Source organism: Chiloscyllium punctatum, chromosome 30 (genome assembly GCF_047496795.1).
Source record: "Chiloscyllium punctatum isolate Juve2018m chromosome 30, sChiPun1.3, whole genome shotgun sequence".
NCBI classification, from domain to species: Eukaryota; Metazoa; Chordata; class Chondrichthyes; order Orectolobiformes; family Hemiscylliidae; genus Chiloscyllium; species Chiloscyllium punctatum.
Window position 1 is genome coordinate 32,589,514 of NC_092768.1, and position 25,074 is coordinate 32,614,587.

The 25,074-nt window shown below is 44.8% G+C and overlaps 1 protein-coding gene across 1 annotated transcript in view; it reads right to left on the reverse strand.

Moving 5' to 3' along the window:
• Window positions 1–25,074, reverse strand: part of LOC140455398 (complement C4-B-like) — a 130,260-nt gene that overhangs the window by 55,556 nt on the left and 49,630 nt on the right. Inside the window, exons 17-23 of the mRNA XM_072550206.1 lie at window positions 17,695–17,889; window positions 16,937–17,051; window positions 12,959–13,029; window positions 11,616–11,755; window positions 5,792–6,001; window positions 3,635–3,686; window positions 1,965–2,048 (exon numbers count right to left, since the gene is read on the reverse strand). Of these exons, the coding sequence (XP_072406307.1) occupies window positions 1,965–2,048; window positions 3,635–3,686; window positions 5,792–6,001; window positions 11,616–11,755; window positions 12,959–13,029; window positions 16,937–17,051; window positions 17,695–17,889 (867 nt within the window). The remainder of the gene's footprint in view (window positions 1–1,964; window positions 2,049–3,634; window positions 3,687–5,791; window positions 6,002–11,615; window positions 11,756–12,958; window positions 13,030–16,936; window positions 17,052–17,694; window positions 17,890–25,074) is intronic.

The window sequence follows — 25,074 nt, forward strand, 5'->3', positions numbered from 1 at the left end:
GAACAGCAGGCAGTTCCTGGAATTAAACATTGGTAGTTCCTGAACTTGAACTCGCACTTGAGCAGACAAATGCACCATCTGCAAACTGGTGTAATTCTCAAAGGCTCCCCTTTCGATAGCATCTTTGAACTCTGCAGCTTAGAAAGACAAGTTTCCCACCAAGTCACTTGACTATGAAATGTATCGGTGCTCTTTCACTGTCACTGGGTCAAAGTCCTTGAACTCCTTCCCTGAGCGTCTCTGGTTATCCTCCATCACAACAGCCCCTGAAGGTGGCTCACCATCGTCTTTCGAAAATTTTAATTTTTTTTTGTAACAGCACAAATTCGGCCATCTCAGCCCAGCTAGGAGAGAGTGAGGACTGCAGATGCTGGAGAGTCAGAGTCAAAAAGAGTGGTGCTGGAAAAGCACAGCCGGTCAGGCAGCATCCGAGGAGCAGGAGAGTTGACATTTCAGGCACGAGCCCTACATTGTGAGCGTTCCTGATGAAGGGCTTATGCCCGAAATGTTGACTCGCCTGCTCCTCTGATGCCGCCTGATCTGCTGTGCTTTTCCAGTGCCACACTTTTCGAATCGCAGCCCAACTTTCCACGCCGACCAAATCTCACAAACTGAACCAGCCTTATCCCTCTAAACTATTCCTATTCACGGACCTGTCAAATGTCTTTTAAATGTTGCAATCGTACCTACTTCTAACACTTCCTCTGGCAGCTCATTTCATACACATATCACCCCCTTTTTAAATCTTTTTGCTTTCACCTTAAATCTCTGTCTTCTAGTTTTGGACTCCCCTACCCTGGGGAAAAGACCTTGGCTATCCCACCTTCTGTGTTCCCCTCCTGATTTTATAAACTTCTACAGGATCACCCCTCAGCCTCCAATGCTCCCACCTACCAAGCATCTACTCATAACTCAAATCTTTCAGTCTCAGTAACATGCTTGCAGATTATATTTGCACCCACATTATGAATAGGCAATAAATATTGTGCTTTCTCATGACACTTGTATGCCAGGGATTGACAAGTGTTGAGAAATAGTAATAATTGTGGGTTTCATCAGATGGAAGCACACCATAGGAATGTTGGGGTTTTAAATGGTCTTGAGCAGGAAATAAAACAGAAAACATCTTCCAAACACAATGTACCATTCTTTTCCTCCCCAGCATCTGTATCACACTTTTGCTTTCAGCTAAAGTATAATTATTCTGCTATTAACACCTTCTCTGACCCTATGCTTTATCTTTTCTTCACGAGCATTCCCACTCCCTTTGTTTGAGATTAGATTCCCTACGGTATGGAAACAGGCCCTTCGGCCCAACAAGTCCACACCGACCCTCCAAAGAGTAACTCACCCAGACCCATTCCCGTACCCCATATTTAAACCTGACTCTCTAGGCAATTTCCCATGGCCAATTCATCTGGCCAGCACATCTTTGTGATTGTGGGAGGAAACCAGAGCACCCAGAGGAAACCCACACAGACACGGGGAGAATGTGCAAACTCCACACAGTCGCCCGAGGTAGGGATCGAACCCAGATCCCTGGCGTCGTGAGGCTTGAGTGCTAACCACTGAGCCACCGTGCCACCCCAGGCCTGTGATACCTGTGATCTTTAATCACCCCTTCCCCTGACCTTCCGTTCTGTTCCACTTGTTCCTGCTCATGCTCAGTTACACCAGCACAAAACCCTTCACTTTCTAAACCTCTCTTCAGTTCTGAGGAAGATTCCTATTGGGCTCCTCACAATAGCTCCGTATCTCTCTCGGCACAGATGCTGCCAGGCCGACTGAGTTTCTCCAACACTTTTTGCTCTTGGTTTCAGGATGGTATGCCTTGGGGGAGGAAGAACTACAGTGGGACAAGATGCTGAAGACAAGTTCACATAATCTTCAGTGATAGTCACAGGATAACCTTGTGATGATAACCAATTGGAGATTTCCTTCTTCAAAGTAAAAGTGTGGTTTACCTCTGGCACGAATGTAAAGGTAGGAATTGGTGTCTGGGACTATGTTGGAAGGTATTTCTTCAAAGATCTCGTAGGCACTCCTCCCTAATGATGATGAAGAAGATAAACAATTTCAGAAAGATGGTGCATCTTGTTAAAAATCACACAACACCAGGTTATAGTCCAACAGGTTTATTTGGAAGCACTAGCTTTCGGAGCGCTGCTCCTTCATCAGGTGGTTGTGGAGTATAAGATCGTAAGACACAGAATGTATAGCAAAAGGGTTACAGTGTGATGTAACTGAAATTATATTTTGAAATAGACCTGGACTGTTTGTTCAGTCTCTCATCTTTTATTCAAATCATGGTGCATCTTGGTTGACATAGAGTCATAGAGATGTACAGCACAGAAACAGACACTTCAGTCCAACTCATTCATGCTGACTAGATATCCTAATTTAATTGAGTCCCACCTGCCAGCACCCGGCCCATATCCCTCCAAACCCTTCCTATTCATATACCCATTCAGATGCCTTTTAAATGTTGTAATTGTACCAGCCTCCACCACTTCCTCGGCAGCTCATTCCATACACACACCACCCTCTGCATGAAAATGTTGCCCCTTAGGTCCCTTTGAAATTTTTCCCCTCTCACCCTAAACCTTTACATGACTTTCTTTTCTTAAGGCAAGGGTTCAGATGACGGCCTGAAGTGGTCCCCATCCTGGCGCAGTATTTTACAGGAAGCAGGCGCGGGATTTATTGCTGCCGAGAGGCAGCTGTCTCTCCGGGGATACGATTTCCCGCCACAAGGGGGTTGGCGTCTCAGTAGCGCCGCTGGAGCCGGTGACACTGCTGGGATTGCACGCTGAGGAAAGGATTCTGTGGAGCTCCGATCCCAGGCAGGTTAGTGAGAGCCAGAGGCTCTTGCCAGGAAAGGGTAAGTCGGTGGAGGAGGCAGCAGCACTGCTGTGATGGTAGCCACTGTTGCCACGGTGATGTCAGTGGGTCAGGTGGGCTTCCGTGGGCCAAAGTATGCTCCCTTTGAAATCACTACAGTCAGTACTTTCTTGACAGCCTTCCCCTGTGGAACATGGTCACTCACAGTTAGTGGTTGAACTGGCCACTGAAGTGATTCGATTGCTTACAGTGTGGAAACAGACGCTTCGGCCCAACAAGTCCACACCGACACGCACAACCCACCCAAACCCATTCCCCTACACTTAACGCTTCAGGCAATTTAGCATGGCCAATTCACCTAACCTGCATGCTTTTTGGACTGTGGGAGGAAACCGGAGCACCCGGAGGAAACCCACGCAGACACGGGAAGAATGTGCAAACTCCACACAGTCAGTCACCTGAGGTGAGAATTGAACCCAGGTCTCTGGTGCTGTGAGGCAGCAGTGCTAACCCACTGTGCCACCGTGCCACCCATGAAGTGGTTCACAGGATAGCTGTCTGACAGTGGGGTGGGGGGGGGGGCTCACACCAGGAAGCTATTAGCACCATATCTTCCTCCTTTGCTGGCTGTGTTCAGGGCTCTCATCCCCAGAATGCTGGTAACATTCATTCAGCCTGATGCACACCTCATTGACTCTTCAATGACAACTTTAACACAGTGGGTGTGCCAGAGAGATGCTTTTCTGTTCGACTATGGAGTAAAGTTATTTATTGCGCATGCTCTAATGCTCACCATTTGGATTAATAGCAATGCTTCTTTCTTCTGTTTTCATCACCCCTTCTCCCTAGATGAGCAAAAGAATGGGCACAGCTGAGTGGAACAGAAATGTGGACGTCACATAACATCGACCTCATGACCTCTGGTATTGCAGCCTTGGCAAAGGTGACTTGGAATGGCTCTTCAGAGATTACTCGTGCTAACTGATCTACGTTGCCTTCTGGCCCAGCAATTTTAACATTCTTGTAATTCTTTTTAAAACCCTCCATGCCCTCGTACTTATCTTTATTTCTGTAATTTCTCCCCCACTCCTATTAACACCCAATAGCACGCCCCCTCTGTAAAAGAAACACAGTATTTCGCCAGCGCTGTATATCCCTGATTTTTGACTCCTCCATCATTGATGGAAGCTCTCAGCTTTGTATGTTTCTTTGTATTGTTGCCTCTTGCCCTAAGGTGCTTCTTAAGACTTCAAAGTGGCAAATCATAAATGGTCACTTATCCTAGTACTGTATACCCTTCTGAGGGCCAGTGTCAAAATTAAGTTTCCAACCTCCTTTTGAGGAACATCTATATCCCTTTGGATGTGGTGGTTGACCTGAGGGTCACCACACCCCACGTAAAGGGGCAAAGATGAGAAAGAGACTCCTTCTGGGTAATCTCAGCCAGTGTGGGAATTGAACCCCTGATATTGGCATTATCTGTATTAAAAACTCAGCCAACTGAGCAGAGCAGCCCATTGCTGGGGCTGTTTATTGTGTATTTCTTTCATGTCTGTTGCGATATTTCATTCTTTCAGCATTTTTTGCAGCGTGCCATCTTATTTATCTCAAATGCAACACAGTGAAAAGACTACATGAAGTATATGTGACATAAATGTGTACTGCCTTGGAAGAGTTGCAAGTTAGATAAATCGATTTTGTTGACGCTCACTTTGAGATGTGCCAAAGAAATTTCATTTTCGCATCAGCTACTTAAGGCACCAATGTTTAGACGCAACTGTGAAATAAATTAGATTCCCTACAGTATGGGAACAGGCCGTTTGGCCCAACAAGTCCACACCGACCTCCGAAGAGTAACCCACCCAAACAAATGCACCTAACGCCATGGGCAATTTAGCATGGGCAATTCACCTGACCTGCAAACCATTGGATTGCGGGAGGAAACCCTCACAGACACGGGCAGAACATGCAAACTCCACAGACAGTCACACGAGGTGGGAATCAAACTCCCTGGTACTGTGAGGCCACTGAGCCACCATGCCACCCCAATTAAAGTGGGGGACTATTATTTAAAGCTGTATTAGAGTCAGGCGGGCTGCTGGTGAGTTACGATGTAGCTGAAATGTTCATTTGTCTATGTTTCCAATTCAGTCAATAGCCACTGCACGAGTGTAAGAATGAATGGAAACATGGTTGTAAAAGCATTAAACCAGCCTCTGCCAACACTCTCATCGAACATGTTCGTCAATAAAATCAAAAAATACTCTTGGGACGTGAATTGGACAGGTCACAAACGTAAACATTTCAGTTCAAGGACCTTGCGTAATGACATTTTCCAGTTTGTTTCGGATCCCAATATTGATATTGGTGTTGCAATGAGAAATACAAATAAACACTTGCATGTAGAAGGCAGCTTTTATAACCTCAGGCTGCTCCATTGTGTACCACTGCCTGTGACATTTTGAACTGCAGCTGCTGGTTTCAGGCAGTGTTCACAAACGTTCACGATTACATCAGCCCCCACCTCAACTGATGAGTGCCTTGTAATGTGTGTAGCTGTAACGTCATTTTGTTCTTCATTTCTCTATTCTGTAACTGAGGATTGTACTTCAGTCCTCAGTCCCTAAAATGGCACTGTAAGTGGTGACTTATAAACTTTTCACTGTATTCATTTGAGTGCATGTGATAATAAAGCCAATTCAATTCAATTCAATTCAGCAGCACACTCCTTACCAGAACCTGCAACTGCATAGTAACAAGTGAGGGATAAAACGCTGAGGGGATACTGCATTGGTTTTGAACAAGAGTAACACTGGACTTGGAACATTAACTCTGTTTTCCTTTCTCTACAGATGTTGCCCAGACCTACCAAGTTCCTCCAGCATTCTCTGTGTTTCTTTCAGTATACTGTGTATGGCTTTTGTATAAAAAATGAACAACTACTGCTCACCACCACTTTGAGGTTCTTTGTAATGGCGTCACTTATCATTCCTGCATTGCTGTATGCCACCACAGAAATTGGAATGGTGCCGATGGCTAGTGGGACAACAGAGAAGTAGATAGGATAGGCCGAGTTTGCTTTAACGATGACAGTTCTTGCATTTTTCTCGCCTGTGGCAGGACTGCAAAGGGAATCTACAGGCTTCATGTATATCTTGATCTGTTTGCAAGATAGATGTTGTTGGGTTAATATCAGTAAAGTGAAACAGCTACAGATCATGCATTCTCTCAATAAAGATATCCATTATCCATCTTTGCAAAGAGACTGAGCTCCATTTGCTTGCTGTACCAACTGGGACTGTACGATAAAGTTGTCATGGTCTTACCCGGGCCATAGAGCTGCTCTTTTGTGAGAAAGAGATGAACTGGGGTCATGGTTAATTGAGGCTCAGCAAACTTCAGGTGAGGGGAGAGGGTGGGAAGGAAATTCCTTTGTAGTAACCTCAGCTGCTACAGGAATTGAACCCACTCTGTTGCTATCACCCTGCATTAAAAAAACAGCTGGTTAGCCAACTGAGCTAACCAACCAGGCCTCCGCGCGTTCGGTGTCAGCTATTTCAGACTGAGGAATTCTAGACACAGTGCTGCTGTGTCCAGGTTAAAGTCTGTTGAGTCCACATCTCACATGGGTCTTGAAGCTAGTTCAGGTCACCACGATTGAAAAACATGACTTCCATTTCAAACCACTGGTGAAAGCTAAGTTCTTAAATTTGTGATTAGAATTAGAATCCCTACAGTGTGGAAACAGGCCCTTCACCCCAACAAGTTCATACCGACCCCCCAGAGTGTAACCCACCCAGACCCATTCCTCTAACCTACATTTACCCCTGAAGCAGGAAAATCGATGTTTCGGGCAAAAGCCCTTCATCAGGAATAGAGCTCTATTCCTGGTGAAGGGCTTTTGCCCAAAACATCGATTTTCCTGCTCCTCAGATGCTGCCTGAACTGCTGTGCTTTTCCAGCACCACTCTAATCTAGAATCTGGTTTCCAGCATCTGCAATCCTTGTTTTTAACCTACATTTACCCCTGACCAACGCACCTAATCTGTGCATCCCTGAACACTATGGACAATTTCCCACAGCCAATTCACCTGATCTGCACATCTTTGGACTGTGGGAGGAAACTGGAGCACCTGAAGCAGACGCGAGGAGAATGTACAAGCTCCACACAGACAGTCACCCGAGGCTGGAATGGAACCCAGGTCCCCGGTGCTGTGAGGCAGCAGCGCTGATCACCGAGCCACCATGCCATTCACAACCTATCTTGATCTCTATTGCTGCCTTTCACTTTGTTCCACCCTACCTCGGCATTTTGCTGGTACCTTTATGCATCCTTGGGATAAGGAGCAGGAGTAGTCCATCTGACCCTTCGAGCCTGCTCTGCCATTCAGTCAGACCATGGCCGATCTTTTTCATGACCTCAGCTCCACTTACCCACCCTCTCACTGTAACCCTTAATTCCTTGACTGTTTTAAAAAAAAATCTATCTTAGCTTTAAAAACATTTACTGAGGAAACTTCAACTGCTTCAGTGGGCAGGGAATTCCACAGATTCGCAACACACTGGCTGAAGAAGTTCCTTCTCAATTCGGTCCCAAATCTGCTTCCCCCTAATTTTACAGCTATGCCCTCTTGTCCTATTTACACCCGCCAGTGGAAACATTCTCGCTACTTCTATCTTATCGATTCCCTTCATAATTTTGTATGTTTCTATAAGATCCCCCCTCATTCTTCTAAATTCCAATGAATATAATCCCAGTCTACACAGTCACTCCTCATAAGCCAACCCCCTCAACTCCAGAATCAACCTGGTGAACCCTCCTCTGCACCCCCTCCAGCGCCAGTACATCCTTTCTCAAGTAAGGAGACCAAAACTGTACGTAGTACTCCAGGTGTGGCCTCACCAGCGCCCTGTAAAGCTGCAACATAACCTCCCTGTTTTTAAATTCAATCCCTTTACTAATGAAGGACAAAATTCCATTTGCCTTCCTAATTACCTGTTGCACCTTCTGTGATTCACGCACAAGGACACCCAGGTCCCTCTGCACAGCAGCATGCTGCATTTTCTACCACACAAGTAATAGTCCTTTTTACTGTTATTCCAACCAAAATGGAAGACATCACGCTTATTAACATTGTACTCCATCTGCCAGACCTTTGCCCACTCACTTAAACTATCTATGGCCCTTTGCAAAGTCTCACAGTTCTCCGCACACCTCGCTCTACCACCCACCCTCATGTCATCTGCAAACATTGACACACTACATGTGGTCCCCAGCTCCAAATCATCTATGCAAATTGTGAATAATTGCGGTCCCAGCACCGATCCCTGAGGCACACCAGTAGTCACGGATTGCCAACCAGAAAAGCACTCGTTAATCCCTACTCGTTGATTCCCATTGGTTAACCAATCTTCTATCCAGGCTAATATAGTGCCTATAATGCCTTGCATCTTGCTCTAATGCAGCAGCCTTTTGTGTGACACCTTGTTGAATGCTTTTTGGAAATCCAAATAGCCTATATCCACTGGGTCCCTTTTGTCCACCATCCTCATAAATGTCTTCATAGAATTCCAGTAGGTTAGTTAAACATGACCTGCCCCTCATGAACCCATGCTGTGTCTGCCCTGTGGGACAATCTCTATCTAGATGCCTTGTTATTTCTTCCTTGATTATAGACTCAAGCATTTTCCCCATGACAGAGGTTAAGCTAACCGGTATATAATTCCCCATCTTTTGTCTACCTCCTTTTAAAAACAGTGGCATCACATTGTCTGTTTTTTCAATCTGCTGGAACTGCCCCAGAGTCCAGTGAATTTTGGAAAATTACCAAATGTCAGTTTGCTATTTCTCCCACCATCTCTTTTAGAACCCTGGGATGCATTTCATCAGGGCCAGGAGACTTGTCCACCCTTAGCTCCATTAGCTTGCCTAACACTATCTCTTCCGTAATAATGATTATTCCCCGATCCTCACTTACTTCATCTCTTTGTCAATCACTGGCATGTTATTAGTGACCTCCACTGTGAAGATGACACAAAATCCCTGTTCAATGCCTCAGCCATTTCCTCATATCCCATTACTGTATTCCCCTTCCCATCCTGTAAAGGACCAATGTTTACTTTAGCCACTTTTTCTCATTGTATATATTTATAGAAATATTTGCTATCAGTCTTTATATTCTGAGCTAGTTTATTCTCATAATCCATCTTACTTTTCTTTATAGCTTTTTGCTGGCTTTCTATTGACCTTTAAAGCTCCCCTAATCTTTTAGGTTCCTGTTGATCTTGGTCGTGTTGTATGCCTTCTCTTGTCACTTTGATAGCCTCTTTTATTTCCTTCGACACCTATGGCAAATGACCCCTTTTTCCTATAGTCCTTCCTTTTCACTGGTATATCCTTTTGCTGAGCATTTTGAGAAGTTGCTTTGAAAATCCTTCACTGTTCCACCATAAAGTCTGCTTCCAGTCTACTTTAGCCAACTCCTCCCTCATATTGTTGGAGTCTCCTTTGGTTAAGGACAGAATGCCGGTACTGGATTTTATCTTCACCCTTTCCATCTGTATTCTGAATTTAACCATACTGCGGATGTCTGAAAGTGTTTCACAGCCAAGAGGAGTCGCTGTTTTAATGTTTGATTTTAATGTTTGATTTTAGACATCATGAGGCTGACTAGCGAATCTGCTCAGTGAGGTCACCTTTCAAACGTGCCAACCTCTGTCACCTTGTAAGGACAAGGGCACCACCAACTGTGAGTTCCCCTCCAAGCCACACGCTATCCGCCATTCCTCGCTGGGTCAAAATCCTGGAATGCCCTTTTCCTGCTCCTCGGAAGCTGCCTGGCCTGCTGTGCTTTTCCAGCACCACTCTAATCCAGACTCTATGCCCTTCAATTGTCATTATACCTACATCCCAAGGATTCTAGAGGATGGCTCATCCCTTCTTTCTCCATGACAACCATGGATTGTCCAAAAAATGCCGGTCTGCCCATATCCCAGAGATGATCAAAAGAGTGGTTCGAACACCGGAAAGAACACTCGGATCCTTTGGGGAGTGGATCTATCGGACCCTTATGCATTCTATCTGGCTGCCTTTTTAGTGAAATCCTCCCTCATTCAGCCTTCCATATATGTGGGATTATTTAACATTTTTCTGACATCAAGTCTTGTTCAAAGACCTCTGCCGGCCTTGTGAACCTCCACTGTTTCTCAGTGAGCACAGCCTCAGTTTTAAACATTCTTATCTTTGGTTTCCAAATCCCTTCATATCCTGTGTCATCCTGTATCATCCTGGTTATCCCCACACTCTTCCTGCTTAATGTACACCATCAGTTACGGGGTCTGGAGCAGACTCAGTGTTAACCTCCCCACCATCAGTGCCATTAACTCTCAGCCCGTCTAATTCTCTTAAGGTATTCCTAAAAATCAACCAGGTTTTGACCAGGTTTTCTGTCATCGACCCTAATAGTGCCCTGTTTGGTGTCGTGCCAGATCTTTCTTTAAGCAAGTGCAGCAAGTACAAAATATTTTTAATTAAAGAGCAAAAATCGCTAAGAAACTCAGATTAACAGTCACAGAGTTAATTGGGGGGGGGGGGGGGGGGCATGAAGTATCACTGGGCTCAAATGATCAATTCTGCTTTTCTCCCAAAGGTGTTGCTAAACCCGACGAGTTTCTGAATCAGATTTCCTGCACACACACAAATCTCAACCATTTTATTGACTTCTATTTCCCAGATTAGCTCTCTCTCTTTCTCTCTGGTTTGGAATAATATCAGGATTAGCTACACATTTTCCAGTCAAATATTTGTAGAGGCTCTTACTATCTGTTTTCGTATTACTTGCCTGCTTTCTCACTCTATTTCCTATTCTTTCATGTTACTTTTAGTACTTCTTTGTTGTTTCTTAAAGAGAATCCATGTCTCTGACACTAACAGGATTTTAATTTGATTGGTTCTTAAAGAGAATCCACGTCTCTTTCAATTTTGTATTATTCTCAACTTTATTGTTGAGAATGATGCATATTCCTCAAAGAGTGTTTCTCTCTCACAGTGATAAATCCTGCTAAGGGTTATTAACGATCGCTTCAAAGGTCTACCACTGCAGCACCACTGCTCTATCTTTAAGGAGAAAGTGAGCACTGCCAAATCCTAGCCACCAGACACCTGGAGGAAGAATACCTCATCTGCCATCTTGGGAACCTCCAACCACACAAGGTCAATGTGGATGTCACCAGTTTCCTCATTTCCCCTCCCCCCACCTTATCCCAGATCTAACCTTCCAACTCGGCACTGCCCTCTTGACCTGTCCTACCTTCCCACTAATCCATTTCACTTTCCTCTCTGACCTATCCCCATTATCCCCACCTCCGTCTACCTATCACATTCCCCCACCCCCAGCCCCACCCCACTCCCATTTATCTCTCCACCCCCTCGACTCACAAGCCTGATGAAGGGCTTTTGCCTGAAATATCGATTCTCCTGCTCCTCCGATACTGCCTGACGTACTATGCTTTTCCAGCACCACACTGCCCTACCTTTTAACTTATCTCCCTCACCATTTTAGCTAGCTCAGCATTGATGTCGACATATAGCTTGTAGTGAGAGTCATGCCTGGGATTCCCAGACATCATTTGCTCACTCTATGAATGGACAGAGATTAGTGGAGGTCTTTTGAGTTTGCCAGTATAACTGAACAGAACTGTCTCACGTCCGTTACACCTATATTTATGGGACTATCACGTCAATGCTAATGGTTACTTTCTGTTTTCAATCTTACCTCAATATCGTCAGCAAGGTAATTGTACAATATTGCTCTCACTTCCAATTGTTCATTTCTTTTGACCGAATACGGGAGCCTCAAATATATGAAGAATGGCCGGAAGACTTTCATTTTCTTTGGCTCCGCAACACAAAAACCTGGAAGTTAACAAAGACATGTCGAAATGTATGTGCACATATTTGGCGACCATTGTGAATGCCTCTTCTTGTGCGCACGCACTGCTGGAAGGAAGGTTCTTGCAGATTGGCTGCTGGTGCTTCAGCGTGAGCTGTTTTTCAGTGCTGGCTTACAATACGCCATCCTACATCAGGATCGGAGTAAGGGAGAAGCTCTTTACATTGGTGGAAGTTGCTGTTTTAGAAATAACCTCTGGCTGAAAGTAACTCATACAGCCAAATTGCCTCATCTGACTTCCTGTTGCTGGGCTGCATGCACATTCTGCCAAAAGTCAGATGTTTTCCAAATACTTGTCCCACTAGAAAGCTCCTTCAAAGTCCGTAAGTCTGCAGAACTGAGGTTGACCTGCAGTCAAGCTGATGAAAACATCAGTGACAACAAGCTGGCAATCCTTTTTACATTGCCCCAAAATGAATGGAAATAAAATGGGCTAGATTGGATATCGGTGTTGCACATTTGAGCTGAGACTAGAATTGTCAAGATTAGTGTGGTGCTGGAAAAGCACAGCAGGTCAGGCAGCATCCAAGGAGCAGGAAAAATCAGCATTTCGGACAGAAGTCCTTTTTCCAGCACCAGTCTAATCTTGACTCTAATCTCCAGCATCTGCAGTACCCACTTCTGACTAGAATTGTCAGCTATCTCATACATGCAATGCGTGTCCGATTAATAGAATCCCAGCCCTGGAAGCGAGCCATTTGGACTGTCGAGTCCACACTGACCCTCCGAGGAGCATCCCACTAACACCCACCCCTCCCCCCAACCTTATCCCTGTAACCCACATAGCCTACACATCCCTGAACACAGTGGGGCAATTTTAGCATGGTGAATCCACCTAATCTGCAGGCCTTGGGACTGTAGGAGGAAACTGGTGCACCCACGTGAAACCCATGGGGAGAACGTGCAAACTCCATGCAGACAGTCATAAAAAGTCATAGAGATGTATAGCATAGACACAGACCCTTCGGTCCAACTTGTCCATGCTGATCAGTCACCTGAGGGTAGAATTGAACCTGGGTCCCTGGTGGTGTGGGGCGAGAATTTAAAATCTCACTGTCGACCAGACAAGGATGAGTTGAGCAGAGCTCAACATTGAAGGAGTGAGTACATTAATTCAACACTAACACCGCTTCACAAACTTATGTCAGAGTAGCCATACACTTTACCTTTGTTCCTAAACATGCCAACCGCCTGAATTTCCCAAGTTGTTATGGAATCCGGAAGGTTGAGGTCTAACCTGGAAATACACAAGAATGTACATGAATATCTGAAAGGTTGGATATAGGAGGACAAAAAGTGATGCCCACGTGTCGATTGTTGGAGGTTAAAACTCTCAGAGTTACTGTGCAGTATTGAACAGAATTTAGTAAGCAATGTTTTTGAATGCTGAGTTGGACCATGGCAGCTTACTGGAGAGCAAGCTGTTCCGTTCAACATTGAATGGGGTCTCGTCTGATCTCAGAAACTAAGCAGACTCAGGCTTGGTTAGTACTTGGATGGGAGAACGCCTGGGAATACCAGTTGCAGTAGGCAGTGGGCGGCATAGTGGCACAGTGGCTAGCACTGCTGCCTCACAGCGCCAGAGACCAGGGTTCAATTCCCACATCAGGCAACTGACTGTGTGGAGTTTGCCCATTTTCCCCGTGTCTGTGTGGGTTTCCTCCAGGCGCTCCGGTTTCCTCCCACAGTCCAAAGATGTGCAAGTCAGGTGAATTGGCTATGCTAAATTGCCCGTAGTGTTTGGTGAAGGGGTAAATGTAGGGGTATGGGTGGGTTGCGCTTCGGCGGGTCAGTGTGGACTTGTTGGGCCGAAGGGCCTGTTTCCATACTGTAAGTAATCTAATCTAAGCTTCCCTGCATAGCAAGGTGGAAATGAACTGACTTTCAGCATTGCAATTTACAACTGGAGTGGGCATCATAGATATTTTTAAGCAATGAAACAGCTCTGCAGCAGTTGGGACTTGATCACACACTGACTGGCCCCGAGGGAAGACACTGCCACTGCATTACAATCGCCCTCCTGATACAATGATAACGATGACACTAAATTAGAATGAAACTGTTGGAATGATCTGCCACAGATAAGTTAATCAATCACGCCCACCCTCCAAATTCTGAGTCAGTAATAATGACTGGGATGACAAGGAGACCAAATACGAAGAGATGACAGCATATTGTAAGTGCCAAATACCATCACTACACAGAACATTGACAGGAGGAGACTTTAGCCCTTGTTGGAGGGGTCAGTTACCCAGGGGGACATCGAGTTAAGTTAAAGGGCTGAAGTATTAGAGGAAAAACTGATTAACTGCCTGTGAGGAGAAACCTTTTCACCCAGAGGGTGGTGGGAATGTAGACTTTACTGCCTGTGAGGGTAGCAGAGGCAGAAAATCTCAACGTTTAACACGTACTTAGAGATGCACTAATGATGCCAAGGTATTTTAGACAATGGGCCAAATAGGATTAGAACAGTTAGGCAGTTGCTTCTGACTGCCACAGATGCAATGGGCAGAATAGCATTTTTCTGCGATGTACATCCCTTTGTATCTCTATGGGGGAGGGGCTGCAGGAAAGGCTGGGGAGAAACACTCATGGTCACGTGTGGAAGTGAACTGGAATCCAGGAGGCTGTGTCAGATTGAAGGTCTTCGAAAAGGACAAGTTCATTGGAGACCTGATGGTGGTGCGTTGTGACAGAGGTATCGGGTTTATGTTCCCTCCTCCTCCCACTAACAGAGATGATATTAAAAGTTCCAGACCTGTATATCAATGATGAGAAGTGGGGGGGGGGGGGGGGGGTGCAATAAATGTGACCTACTATTGGGGAAGGTGGAGGGGACATGAATGGTGGCCAACGGTTAAGGTCAGGGCAGTACAAAATAGTTGCTATGGACAAAGTGACCTTGGACAGCATGAATGTGAGTGAAGAATCCTGTGGATTAATTTATTTTAAATTATGTGTTGGGAATAGCTAACAAAATATTTCACACTGATATATATGTCCAAATGTTGCATTACATCATTTAAATTGAAATGTGAATGGACATAAATAAGTTATACGATGATGAAACGTTAACTCTTTTGAGTACAATTAAACTGAAGCTTCTCAGCCAAGCACCTTCAGAGCAATGGCACAGAATGCAGGAACTGAAGTGAGCAGAAACTTGCAACAAATCAAATATGCAGGAGATGCGTATTTCCATCGATTTCTACAGATTTACAGAGAATGCAAAGTGCGGAAACACATCATGTGTCTGCACCACTGTCCCAGCTCCGTGGAACCCTCTTCCCAATGTTCTTCAGCTAACTGGGTGATTGCGGCTTTCCATCCCCATTTATTAACCCACTTCCTGGGTTCTATGCCCAAAGGCATCTGTGACCCATCATGTCATGACAGCCTCCATGGTCAGGACAAAGAGGTTGTTCCTGAATCTATCCCAGCCAGAATGGTGATGGAGCTTTCGATTATCTCATCAGTTTATTCCACTGCAACTTATAGACCCTGTATTGACCTCCTCCCTGCCACACCTCCCTTTCCCCATAGTCATGTTGGTCATGCACTTATCAATGAATATTATAATGCCAAACTCTGAATTGTGATAACTGAGGTTTCAAATTCCTTTCAAATGCAGGTCTAAACAGGAATCTCTCACTTTTCTCAGCTTGAACGTTGAAACTCAACATTCCTACCACATTATGAATGCACATTTCTTGACTATATTGAGACCATCATTATTTGTCCTTTTTTTCTCTCATTCTTGATTTGGAACTGTGAGTTGAAGTTCGGATTTGAACTTTGAACTGCAGCTTGTTTTTTTCTTTAGACAAAGGAGAGAACAAAAGACGGGTGCTTGCCTGGATTGGCCTGGAAATATTATGTAGGTTTATTACTGCTCAAAGAACACTGTAGATGAATTGGTACCATGTGGTGATGGTCAGGGAACTCAAGCTGGATGTTGAATTGGCCAATTATGGGAGTTCTGCTGCTGGCTAGCCAATCACAGGGAATGTTGTAAAAGAAAGAAAAAATAAAGGCTGAGCTTTATTTGACTGGGCTTTGAACATGATGCTGTGTTGCTTTGTGAACTGTTGAACTGCTTCCTTTCCTTTGTGCTCTTTAGTTACTGACTTGTTGAAAGTCCTGAGAAAAGAATCTCAGTGCACAAGAAATCAGGAAATGTCTCCAGATGTTTCCAAAGGCCAGTGATTTCAAGCAAGATACAATCCTACAAGCCTGTAGCACAACCCAGCAGATTTCATGAAGGCTTGGTATCCATCATTGAAATGGATATCACCCCAGCGATTTAGGATTCATTTATTTAAAAAATATTATCCCTAATGTCTGTCTGTTGGTGTGAGCATGGGGAGTTATGTTTAAAGAAGACTGGGCTTAGATCATAAATATTAATTTGATTGTCTTGTAGTCCATCTGTTGAAAATGGAGGTGCTGAAAAAGCACAGCTAGTCAGGCAGCATCTGTGAGCTGGGAGAGTCAACGTTTTGGGCATAAGCCCTTCATTGACTCTCCTGCTCCCTGAATGCTGCCTCACCAGCTGTGTTTTTCCAGCACCACCCTTTTTGACTCTGACTCTCCAGCATCAGCCGTCCTCACTTTCTCCTTGTAGCCCAACTGCATTCTGCAAAACTTGCATTCTTAATAGTGAACTGTTAATATTTGTTTAAGTTACAAAACGGTTGTCCAGCAGTTAATATTTAATAAAGGTCTGATGAGGAAAATTGAGCAATTTTGAGGATTGTTAAAGATTTAAATTCCATTGTGTTGCCAATCCAGTGATAGCAAGGCTGATTTGGTGTGACTTGCTATCCTTGCGAGGTAAAATCAGGATCTGCTACCCCAGAGGCAAGGACCACACAACATCCCATTGAATGCGATATCACCCAATGAACAACGTGCATTTCCAAAGTTTTTCTGGGATGTCCATGACCTTTTGGGATATCTGAGGGCATATTTTAGCTAGGGAAGAGCTTGTTAATGAACAGTCACTATTGTAGTGTTGGGAAAAACAGGGAATTATGTATAACTGAACTAGCATCATTTATTCTAGATGGTGGCAAGCAGTTAAACTCGCCACCAGTTGTGCCTCAGAAACCCACACGTTGTAAAATATTGATTATTAATCTTACTTATTCTCTCCTTTCCTCAAACCGGAATAGGTTCTCCATTGCCAGGTCTGCGGGAAGTTGCTACGAATACGGACACTGGACTCATCAAAGAAGTCATCGTCATAATCTCCCGCCGCTGAAGAACAACAGAAGGTTCAGTGGTGTCATTTCAAATTTTAGAAAATAGCTCTAGCAAGTATATTCCACTGAATCTCAAATGTAATCTGCACAACTTCCTCGGACAAATAACAGAAATAATTTTTGTGTTTGCAAAGACAGCCCGAAGGGGGGGGGGGAGGTGCCGGGGGAAAGCAGTTGCATGCATTCTGATTGATTTTTATGCAATATTTTAAAACATTGAGTGGACAGTCCATAATTCATCTCTCGCGATATTAATTCTACTGAATTCTCCGGCGACATTCCTCACAATAACTCACTCTGTTGTGGGGGGAGCAGTGTGAAATGGAAGTGTTCAGTAAATAGGATGGGGCCTAGTGATTTACTGTGGTGCTACCTTCTTCCCGAAACCTGACAGAATTCTCACGTTACCACACCCTAATTGTAGCTCTTTCTGTTTTCCCCTCCATAGGCCTGATCAACATTTCCAGCTGTATCTGTTCTAACATTGGCACCCAGAGTGATTGGCTATTGCCTAACATAATGCAATTACAACAGATCAGTTTCCTTAGCATTCCTGAATACCTGTCTTGCCCCTTGCTTACTCTCCAGGCTAAATATGGGTAGCTGCCCATTTATTTGCTTTGTTGATGATCACTTACTCCTTCCCACCAGATCCACCTTCTGTGACTGGTTCTTCCTCAGTTCCACAGCAAAGTCGCAGCAGGTGAGAAACGCCTTTCTGCATTCTTCCTCTTCGATGCGTTTTGCTCGTTCTCCGCAGGCAGTCTTCATTGGAATTTCAGTCATCCCATCCGTGCAGCACTTCCTTAGGCTGCTGTTGGTATAGTGGTTTACTGTATACAGTAAACAGAGACAGACAAATGAGGTGCTGCACTGAGTATGCACCAGGCTCAGCATTTCAAACTACAGGGAGTGTCACACTCGCTGGAACTCTGCCTGTGTGAATGGCCCTCTCAAATTTTAAATTTAATGTTGATCTGTGCACCTTCTCGCTTATTTAACAGATAATGTCAAATAGAGTCATAATCATAGAGTCATAGTACAGAAACAGACCCTTCCGTCCAACTCACCCATGCCAACCAGATATCCTAACCCAATTAGTTCCATTTGCCAGCACTTGGCCCATATCCCTCTAAACCTTTCCTATTCATATATCCATCGAGATGCCTTTTAAAATGCTGTAGTTGTACCAGCCTCCACCCACTTCCTTTGGCAGCTCTTTCTATACATGCACCACCCTCTGTGTGGAAATGTTGCCCCTTAGGTCCCTTTTAAATCTTTCTCCTCTCAACCTAAACCTATCTGGTTCTGCAGTCCCCCGCCTCAGGGAAAAGACCTTGTCTGTTTACCCTTTCCACGCCCCTCATGATTTTATAAACCTCTGTAAGGTCACCCCTCAGCCTCTGACGCTCCAGAGAAAATAGCCCCAGCTTATTCAGCCTCCAACCCTGGCAACATCCTTGTAAATCTTTTCTGAATCTCCACATTGTTTATGCACAATGATCCTAAGCGGTAATTTTAGCTTTGGTGAATTTTAAAAAACGATTAATATCAAATTGATCTGCTGTTATGTACCACATCTGATTTCCCGACTTATAAAAGTAAATTGAAGGCAATATTAGGTGCTGTGCTCAATGGTCTTTCAAATATATACAAATTGTTAACAGGAGTAGGCCATGCTGTTCCTCAAGCCTTCTGCACCATGCAGTAATAACACAGCTGTTCTGACTGGGTCCTCAGTACCACTCTCCATATCCCAAACCATTCACTTAATCTTAAAGCAAATTAATATTGTGTAACTCAGCCTTAAATATATTCAACCAACTAACCTTAACTGCTCTATGGCAACGAGTCTCTGAGAGAGAAAAAACACACATTTTCTCTCACTTTGGGGCATCATGGTGGCTCAGTGGTTCGTACTGCTGCCTCACAACGCCAGGGACTCGAGTTTGACTCCAGCTTCGGGTGACTGTGTGGAATTTGCACATTCTCCCCGGGTCTGCGCGGGTCTGCTCCACGTGCCCCGGTTTCCTCCCACAGTCCAAAGCTGCGTAGGTTAGTGAATTGGCCATGCTAAATTACCTGCAGCATTCAGGGATGTGTTTGTGAGAGGTAAAATGTACAGTAATTGGATAGGGGATTGGGTTTGGGTGGGATACTCTTCGGAGGGTCGATGTGGACTTGTTGGGCCAACAGGCCTGTTTCCACACTGTAGGGGCTCTTTCTATCATTCTCTTTCTTAAATGGTAGGCCTCAATTTTCCAAATTGTATCTGCTGATTTTACAGCCTCTCTCTCATTTTTCTAAAGTCCAATAGGCATCAGAACAGCTCTCTTAATGTTTCCTCATAAGACTGCAATTTAATCACTGGGATCAATCAATTGAACTCTCTATGAACAGCTTTTAATGTGATTCCACCTTTTCTTCAGTATGAAGACCTAAACATTACTCTCGATACATTCAAACTAAAATCCCATATAATTGGAAAACTGCAAGAGAAAAATCAAAATTTCCCTGCTTTTGTTCTCGATACACCTCAAACTAAACACTGACATTCTACTAACAACCTGAATCACGTGCTGCAATTGCATTCCAACCCCCTTGCTCGTAGTATCGGAGATAATGTCTTGATGTGGATGGAGAACTGGTTTGCAGACAGGAGGCAGAGAGTTGGAATAACAGGCAGACGGTGATCAGTGGGGTGCCACAGGGTTCAGTGCTGGGACCTCAGCTGCTCACAATGTACATTAACAATTTGGGCAAAGGAATTGAAAGCAATGTCTCCAAATTTGCAGACAGCACTGAGCTGGGTGGCAGTGTGTGCTGTGAGGAGGATGCTAAGAGGCTGCAGGGTGACTTGGACGGGCTGTGTAAGTGGACAAATACTTGGAAAATGCCATATAATATGGATAAATGTGAGGTTATCCACTTTGGTCACAAAAACACCAAGGCAGGTTATTATCTGAGTGGTGGCAGTTTAGGAATAGGTGAGGTGCAATGAGACCTGGGTGTCATGGTGGAACAGTCACTGAAGGTTGGCGTGGAGGTGGAGGAAAGCCCATGGCATGCTGGCCTTCATAGTGAGAGGATTTGGGATTCGGGATGTCTTGCTGCAGTTAGACAGGGCCTTGGTGAGGCCACACCTTAAGTATTGTGCGCAGATTTGGTCTCCTAGTCTGAGGAAGAACATTCTTCCTATTGAGGAATTCCAGCAAAGTTTCACCAGCCTGATTCCCAGGATGGCAGGACTGACATATGAGGAAAGTCTGGATCGATTGGGCTTGTACTCAGTGGAATGTAGAACAATGAGGGGGAATCTCATGGAAACATACAAAATCCTGATGGGACTGGACAGGCTGGAGGCGGGAAGTATGTTCCCGATGTTAGGCAAGTCCAGAACTAGGGGTCACAGTCTAAGAATAAGGGGTAGGACATTCAGGAATTTCTTCACTCAGAGAGTTGGGAACCTGTGGAACTCTCTCCCACAGGAAGCTGTTGGGGCCAGTTTGTTAGATATATTCAAGAGGGAGCTTGATGTGGACCTTGCAGCAAAAGGGATCCAGGGACATGGAACGAAAGTGGGAGTGGGATACTGAGATTACATAATCAGCCATGATCATACTGAATGGTAGTGCAGGCTCGGAGGGCTGAATGGCCTACTCTTGCACCTACTTTCTATGTTTCTACTGATTCATCTACCAGGCCACCCAGAACACGTTGTATCACGAAGTGTTGCTGTCTCCCTTATTCCATTGGTATGCTACTTTCCTGTTCCTCATCAAAAAGGGACAAGTTCATCTTTTGCCCACATTGTAATCTGCCTCCCAAGTGTGTTGCTACTCATCAAAGATATCAAAATCCCTTTGCAAACTCCTCAAATCCTCTTCACAATTTAGTTTCCTACTTACATTTATGTCATCAGTAGAATTCTGAAACTGACATTCTCTGCCTTCATCCATGTCATTAGCGTAGTTCATAAATAGCTGTGGCCCTCACGTTGATCCCTGTGCCACGAGCAAAAGCTTGCCAGTCTGTAAGTGAGCCATTTATCTGTGCTCTCAACTTCCTATTATAAAACCCATTCTTTTTCCATGCTGACATGTTAGCCCTACATCATCAGCTCTTATTGCGTTTAATAATATTTAATGTCACACTTTTTGAATGTCATTTATCCACCTTGCTTCTATTAAATTAATCAAACATAAAACATAGAAATAGAATAATACAGCGCAGAACAGACCCTTCAGCCCTCGATGTTGCGCTGACCTGTGAACTATTCTCAGCTCGTCCCCCTACGCTCTCCCATCATCATCCATGCGCTTATCCAAGGAGTGTTTAAATCTCCCTAATGTGGCTGAATTAACTACATTGGCAGGCAGGGCATTCCACGCCCTTACCACTCTCTGAGTAAAGAACCTGCCTCTGACATCTGTCTTAAATCTATCACCCCACAATTTGTAGTTATGCCCCCTCGTACAAGCTGATGATTTCACTATCGCCGGATGAGGATGACTCTACCTGATGATATTATGATACCTAGAAGTCCCACCATTACGTCTTTAACAATAAATTCTCACAGTGTTCTTTGGAGCTAAGTTGCATTAACTTGCCTATTGTTCCAAAGTTACGACTTTCCTTCCTGCATTGAATAAAGGTGTAACATTAACCATTTTCGAATCTGCCGTGACTTTTCGACAATGTGAGGAATTTTTGAAGATCACAGCTAATGGATCTCCTATCCAGTGTCTTTTACCACTCAATGATCAAAACAATGGGAGTTGTGAACCTTTAGTTCTAGTAGTTTTCCCAGATCCTTTCCCCTGTGATAATAACTGTTTAAATTTCCTTCTGATGTTGAGGTTATAAAGGACATTGGTGAGGCCTCTTCTGGAATACTGTTTCCAGTTCTGGTCACCCAATTATAGGAACAATATTATGAAGCGTGAGAGAGGTCAGGATGTTACCAGATATTGAAAGTTTAACTTATAGAGAAAAGCTGAGACTACTTTCACTGGACCACAGAAGGTGACCTTACAGAAGTTCACAAAATGGAGGGGATCCAAGGTGGCGGAGTCCTGGTAGGATCGCGTTTGCTGGGTTCCGCGTTGCAACACCGACCTGAGAGAGCCAGAACCCATCCAAAGCACTTTACTGTGCATAAAAATACAGTACAGGAGCTGGAAACCTGAAAAATCTTACTTACCTTTGTCCTTGCAGCTGGAGAATGACTAAGAAAGGAGGGAGTTCACCTGGGACCGGGGCCATGGCCCAGCCCTCTGAAGCAGAGGGCTTGCTTACTCACCACACCCTGATTGAGGAGCTGGCCAAATCTCGCGAGATCCTGGGGAGGCAGATCCAGGGGAAATAAAAATCAAAGAGAAGCTAGCTCCTGTATCTGCTACGCTGCAAGACCTGGGTAAAAGGGCTGATGAGCTCAAACGCCAGGTAGAGGTAGAGACTGACTCCTCCCAGAGCTGGATTGAAACCCAGGTCCGGGGTCTGTTGGATCTGGTGGACGATCTCAAAAACAGGAGCAGAAGAAAGAATCTGCGTGATGTTAGCATACCAAATGGGACGGAAGGTGACTGGCCGGTGGAGTTCTTTGAGCAGTGGTTCCCGGAGTTCCTTGGTTTGGAAGCTCAGCGGGGAAGGATAACAATTGAAAGATTCAAAGTTTGGGAGAAGATTTGTAGCTCGGGTGCTCGTTGTTGTGGTTGTGTTGGCCGAGCTGGGAATTTGTGTTGCAGACGTTTTGTCCCCTGTCTAGGTGACATCCTCAGTGCTTGGGACTTGAAATTGCGGGGCTCACCCATCTCTGGATTCATAGCAGAAGCGGTAATGCAAAGGTTAGAACAAACAGTCTTACCGCAAATTCAACCCAAACTCTGGGTCAGATATGTCGATGACACCTTTGTAATAATTAAAAACACAGAAATCGAGAACACACACCGGATCATCAATGCCACACTCACAGGAATCTGATTCACTAGAGAGAAAGAAAAGGACAACCAACTCCCATTCCTAGACGTGATGGTACAGAGAACACCGAACGGAGAATTCACCACAAAGGTTTACAGGAAAGCCACACACACAGACCAAGTCCTAAACTATGAAAGCAACCACCCCAACACACACAAAAGAAGTTGCATCAAGACACTGTTCAAAAGGGCCACAACAAACTGCAGTACGCCAGAACTGCAAAAAGAGGAAGAGGAACACCTCTACAATGTATTCGCCAAAAACAGATACTCCCGCAATTTCATCAATAGATGCCTAAGGGAAAGACAACGGAACGAGGACATGCCACAACCTAAAGGACTAGCCACACTACCATACATCAAGAGCATTTCCGAACTGACAGCCAGACTACTGCGACCACTAGGACTCATAACAGCACACAAACCATTAGCCACTCTCAGACAACTCACCAGGATGAAGGACCCGATACCCAGCATGAGCAAAACCAATGTAGTGTACAAAATCCCATGCAAGGACTGCACAAAACACTACATAGGACAAACAGGAAGACAGCTAACGGTCCGCATCCATGAACACCAACTAGCCACGAAACGACATGACCAGCTATCCTTAGTAGCCACACACTCCGATGACAAGCAACATGAGTTTGACTGGGACAACACTACTATTATAGGACAAACCAAACAGAGAACAGCCATCGAATTCCTAGAGGCCTGGCACTCATCCACAGATTCAATCAATAAACACATCGACCTGGACCCAATATACCGGCCGCTGCAGCGGACAGCTGGAACTGACAACCGGAAGTGGCAGATACAAATCACTACAGATGCCGGAGGAAAGATCACAGAAGCGCTTCACAGGAGGCTCCCAAGCACTGAGGATGTCACCGAGACAGGGGACGAAATGTTTGCAACACAAATTCCCAGCTCGGCGAACAGAACCACAACAACAATTGAAAGAGCCCAGCGGAGCGCAACACGAAAGCCAGGTGTGGATCAGTGCCCACGGTCTGTCCTGGTGAGGTTCCATTATTATAAAGACAAGCAGAGGGTCATGGAAGCCTCTAGAGCCCAGCGGAGGGACCCGAGGGCATTGGTATGTGGCGGCTCCAGGGTCAAGTTTTTTCAAGACTTCTCAGTGGCAGTGGTCTGGAAAAGGAAGCTCTATGACGGCATCAAGGAGGAGATTGAGAGAGCTTGGGATCCAGTATTCTTTAAGATATCCAGCTGTGCTTCGGATCGATCATAATGGATCTATCCATTTGTTCGACTTGTCAGAGAAAGTGGAGAACTTTGTGGATGCACTGACTTTAGTCGAATGGCTGAATAGGCGCAGAGGGCAGAGCTGTTCAGGTTTGATTTTCTTTAGCAAGGACTTGGTGGAGTCTCCTCTCTGGTAATATGTTGTGTGAAATGATGTCTGGGATGGATAGAGTATTTTTAAATAATTTCTAAGTTATGTTAAGGGATGGCTGATATATTTATTTTTAGTTCACTTGCTCTTGGGTTTTGTTTCTTGTCTACCGGGTGATTGGTGCATATGGTGCGACCCTAGCTGGTATGTGTTGAGAGGGCGGATGGGATGGTTAGTAGAGTTGTAGGATGTGTAGGTACCCCCTTTGAATAGGTACCCCCTTTGGCGATTTTTTTTTTGTTTTTTCTGTTTTTGCTGGATATAGTTTTTATAAGTTTTGGAGATTTGTTGGATGTAGTTATTTTAGTCTGTGTAAACTTTGGGTTCTGTGGATTCTTTTGCATTATAGCTCAGCAATCTGTAGTTTGGCTTCTTCCTCTCTGGAGTCTCGATGGTGCTGTGGAAGGTTATGGCTAAGGATGTGTTTAAGTGGTGCACCTGGAATATTAAGAGGCGTCAAAGGGGCTCATCAGCCCTTTTACCCAGGTCTTGCAGCGTAGCAGATACAGGAGCCAGCTTCTCTTTGAAGGTACTTTCCAGCCTTCAAAGGGAGAGGGTGGATGTTGCCTTATTACAAGAAACGCATTTGGATGATGCAGAGCATTTGAAGCTGCAACAGAATG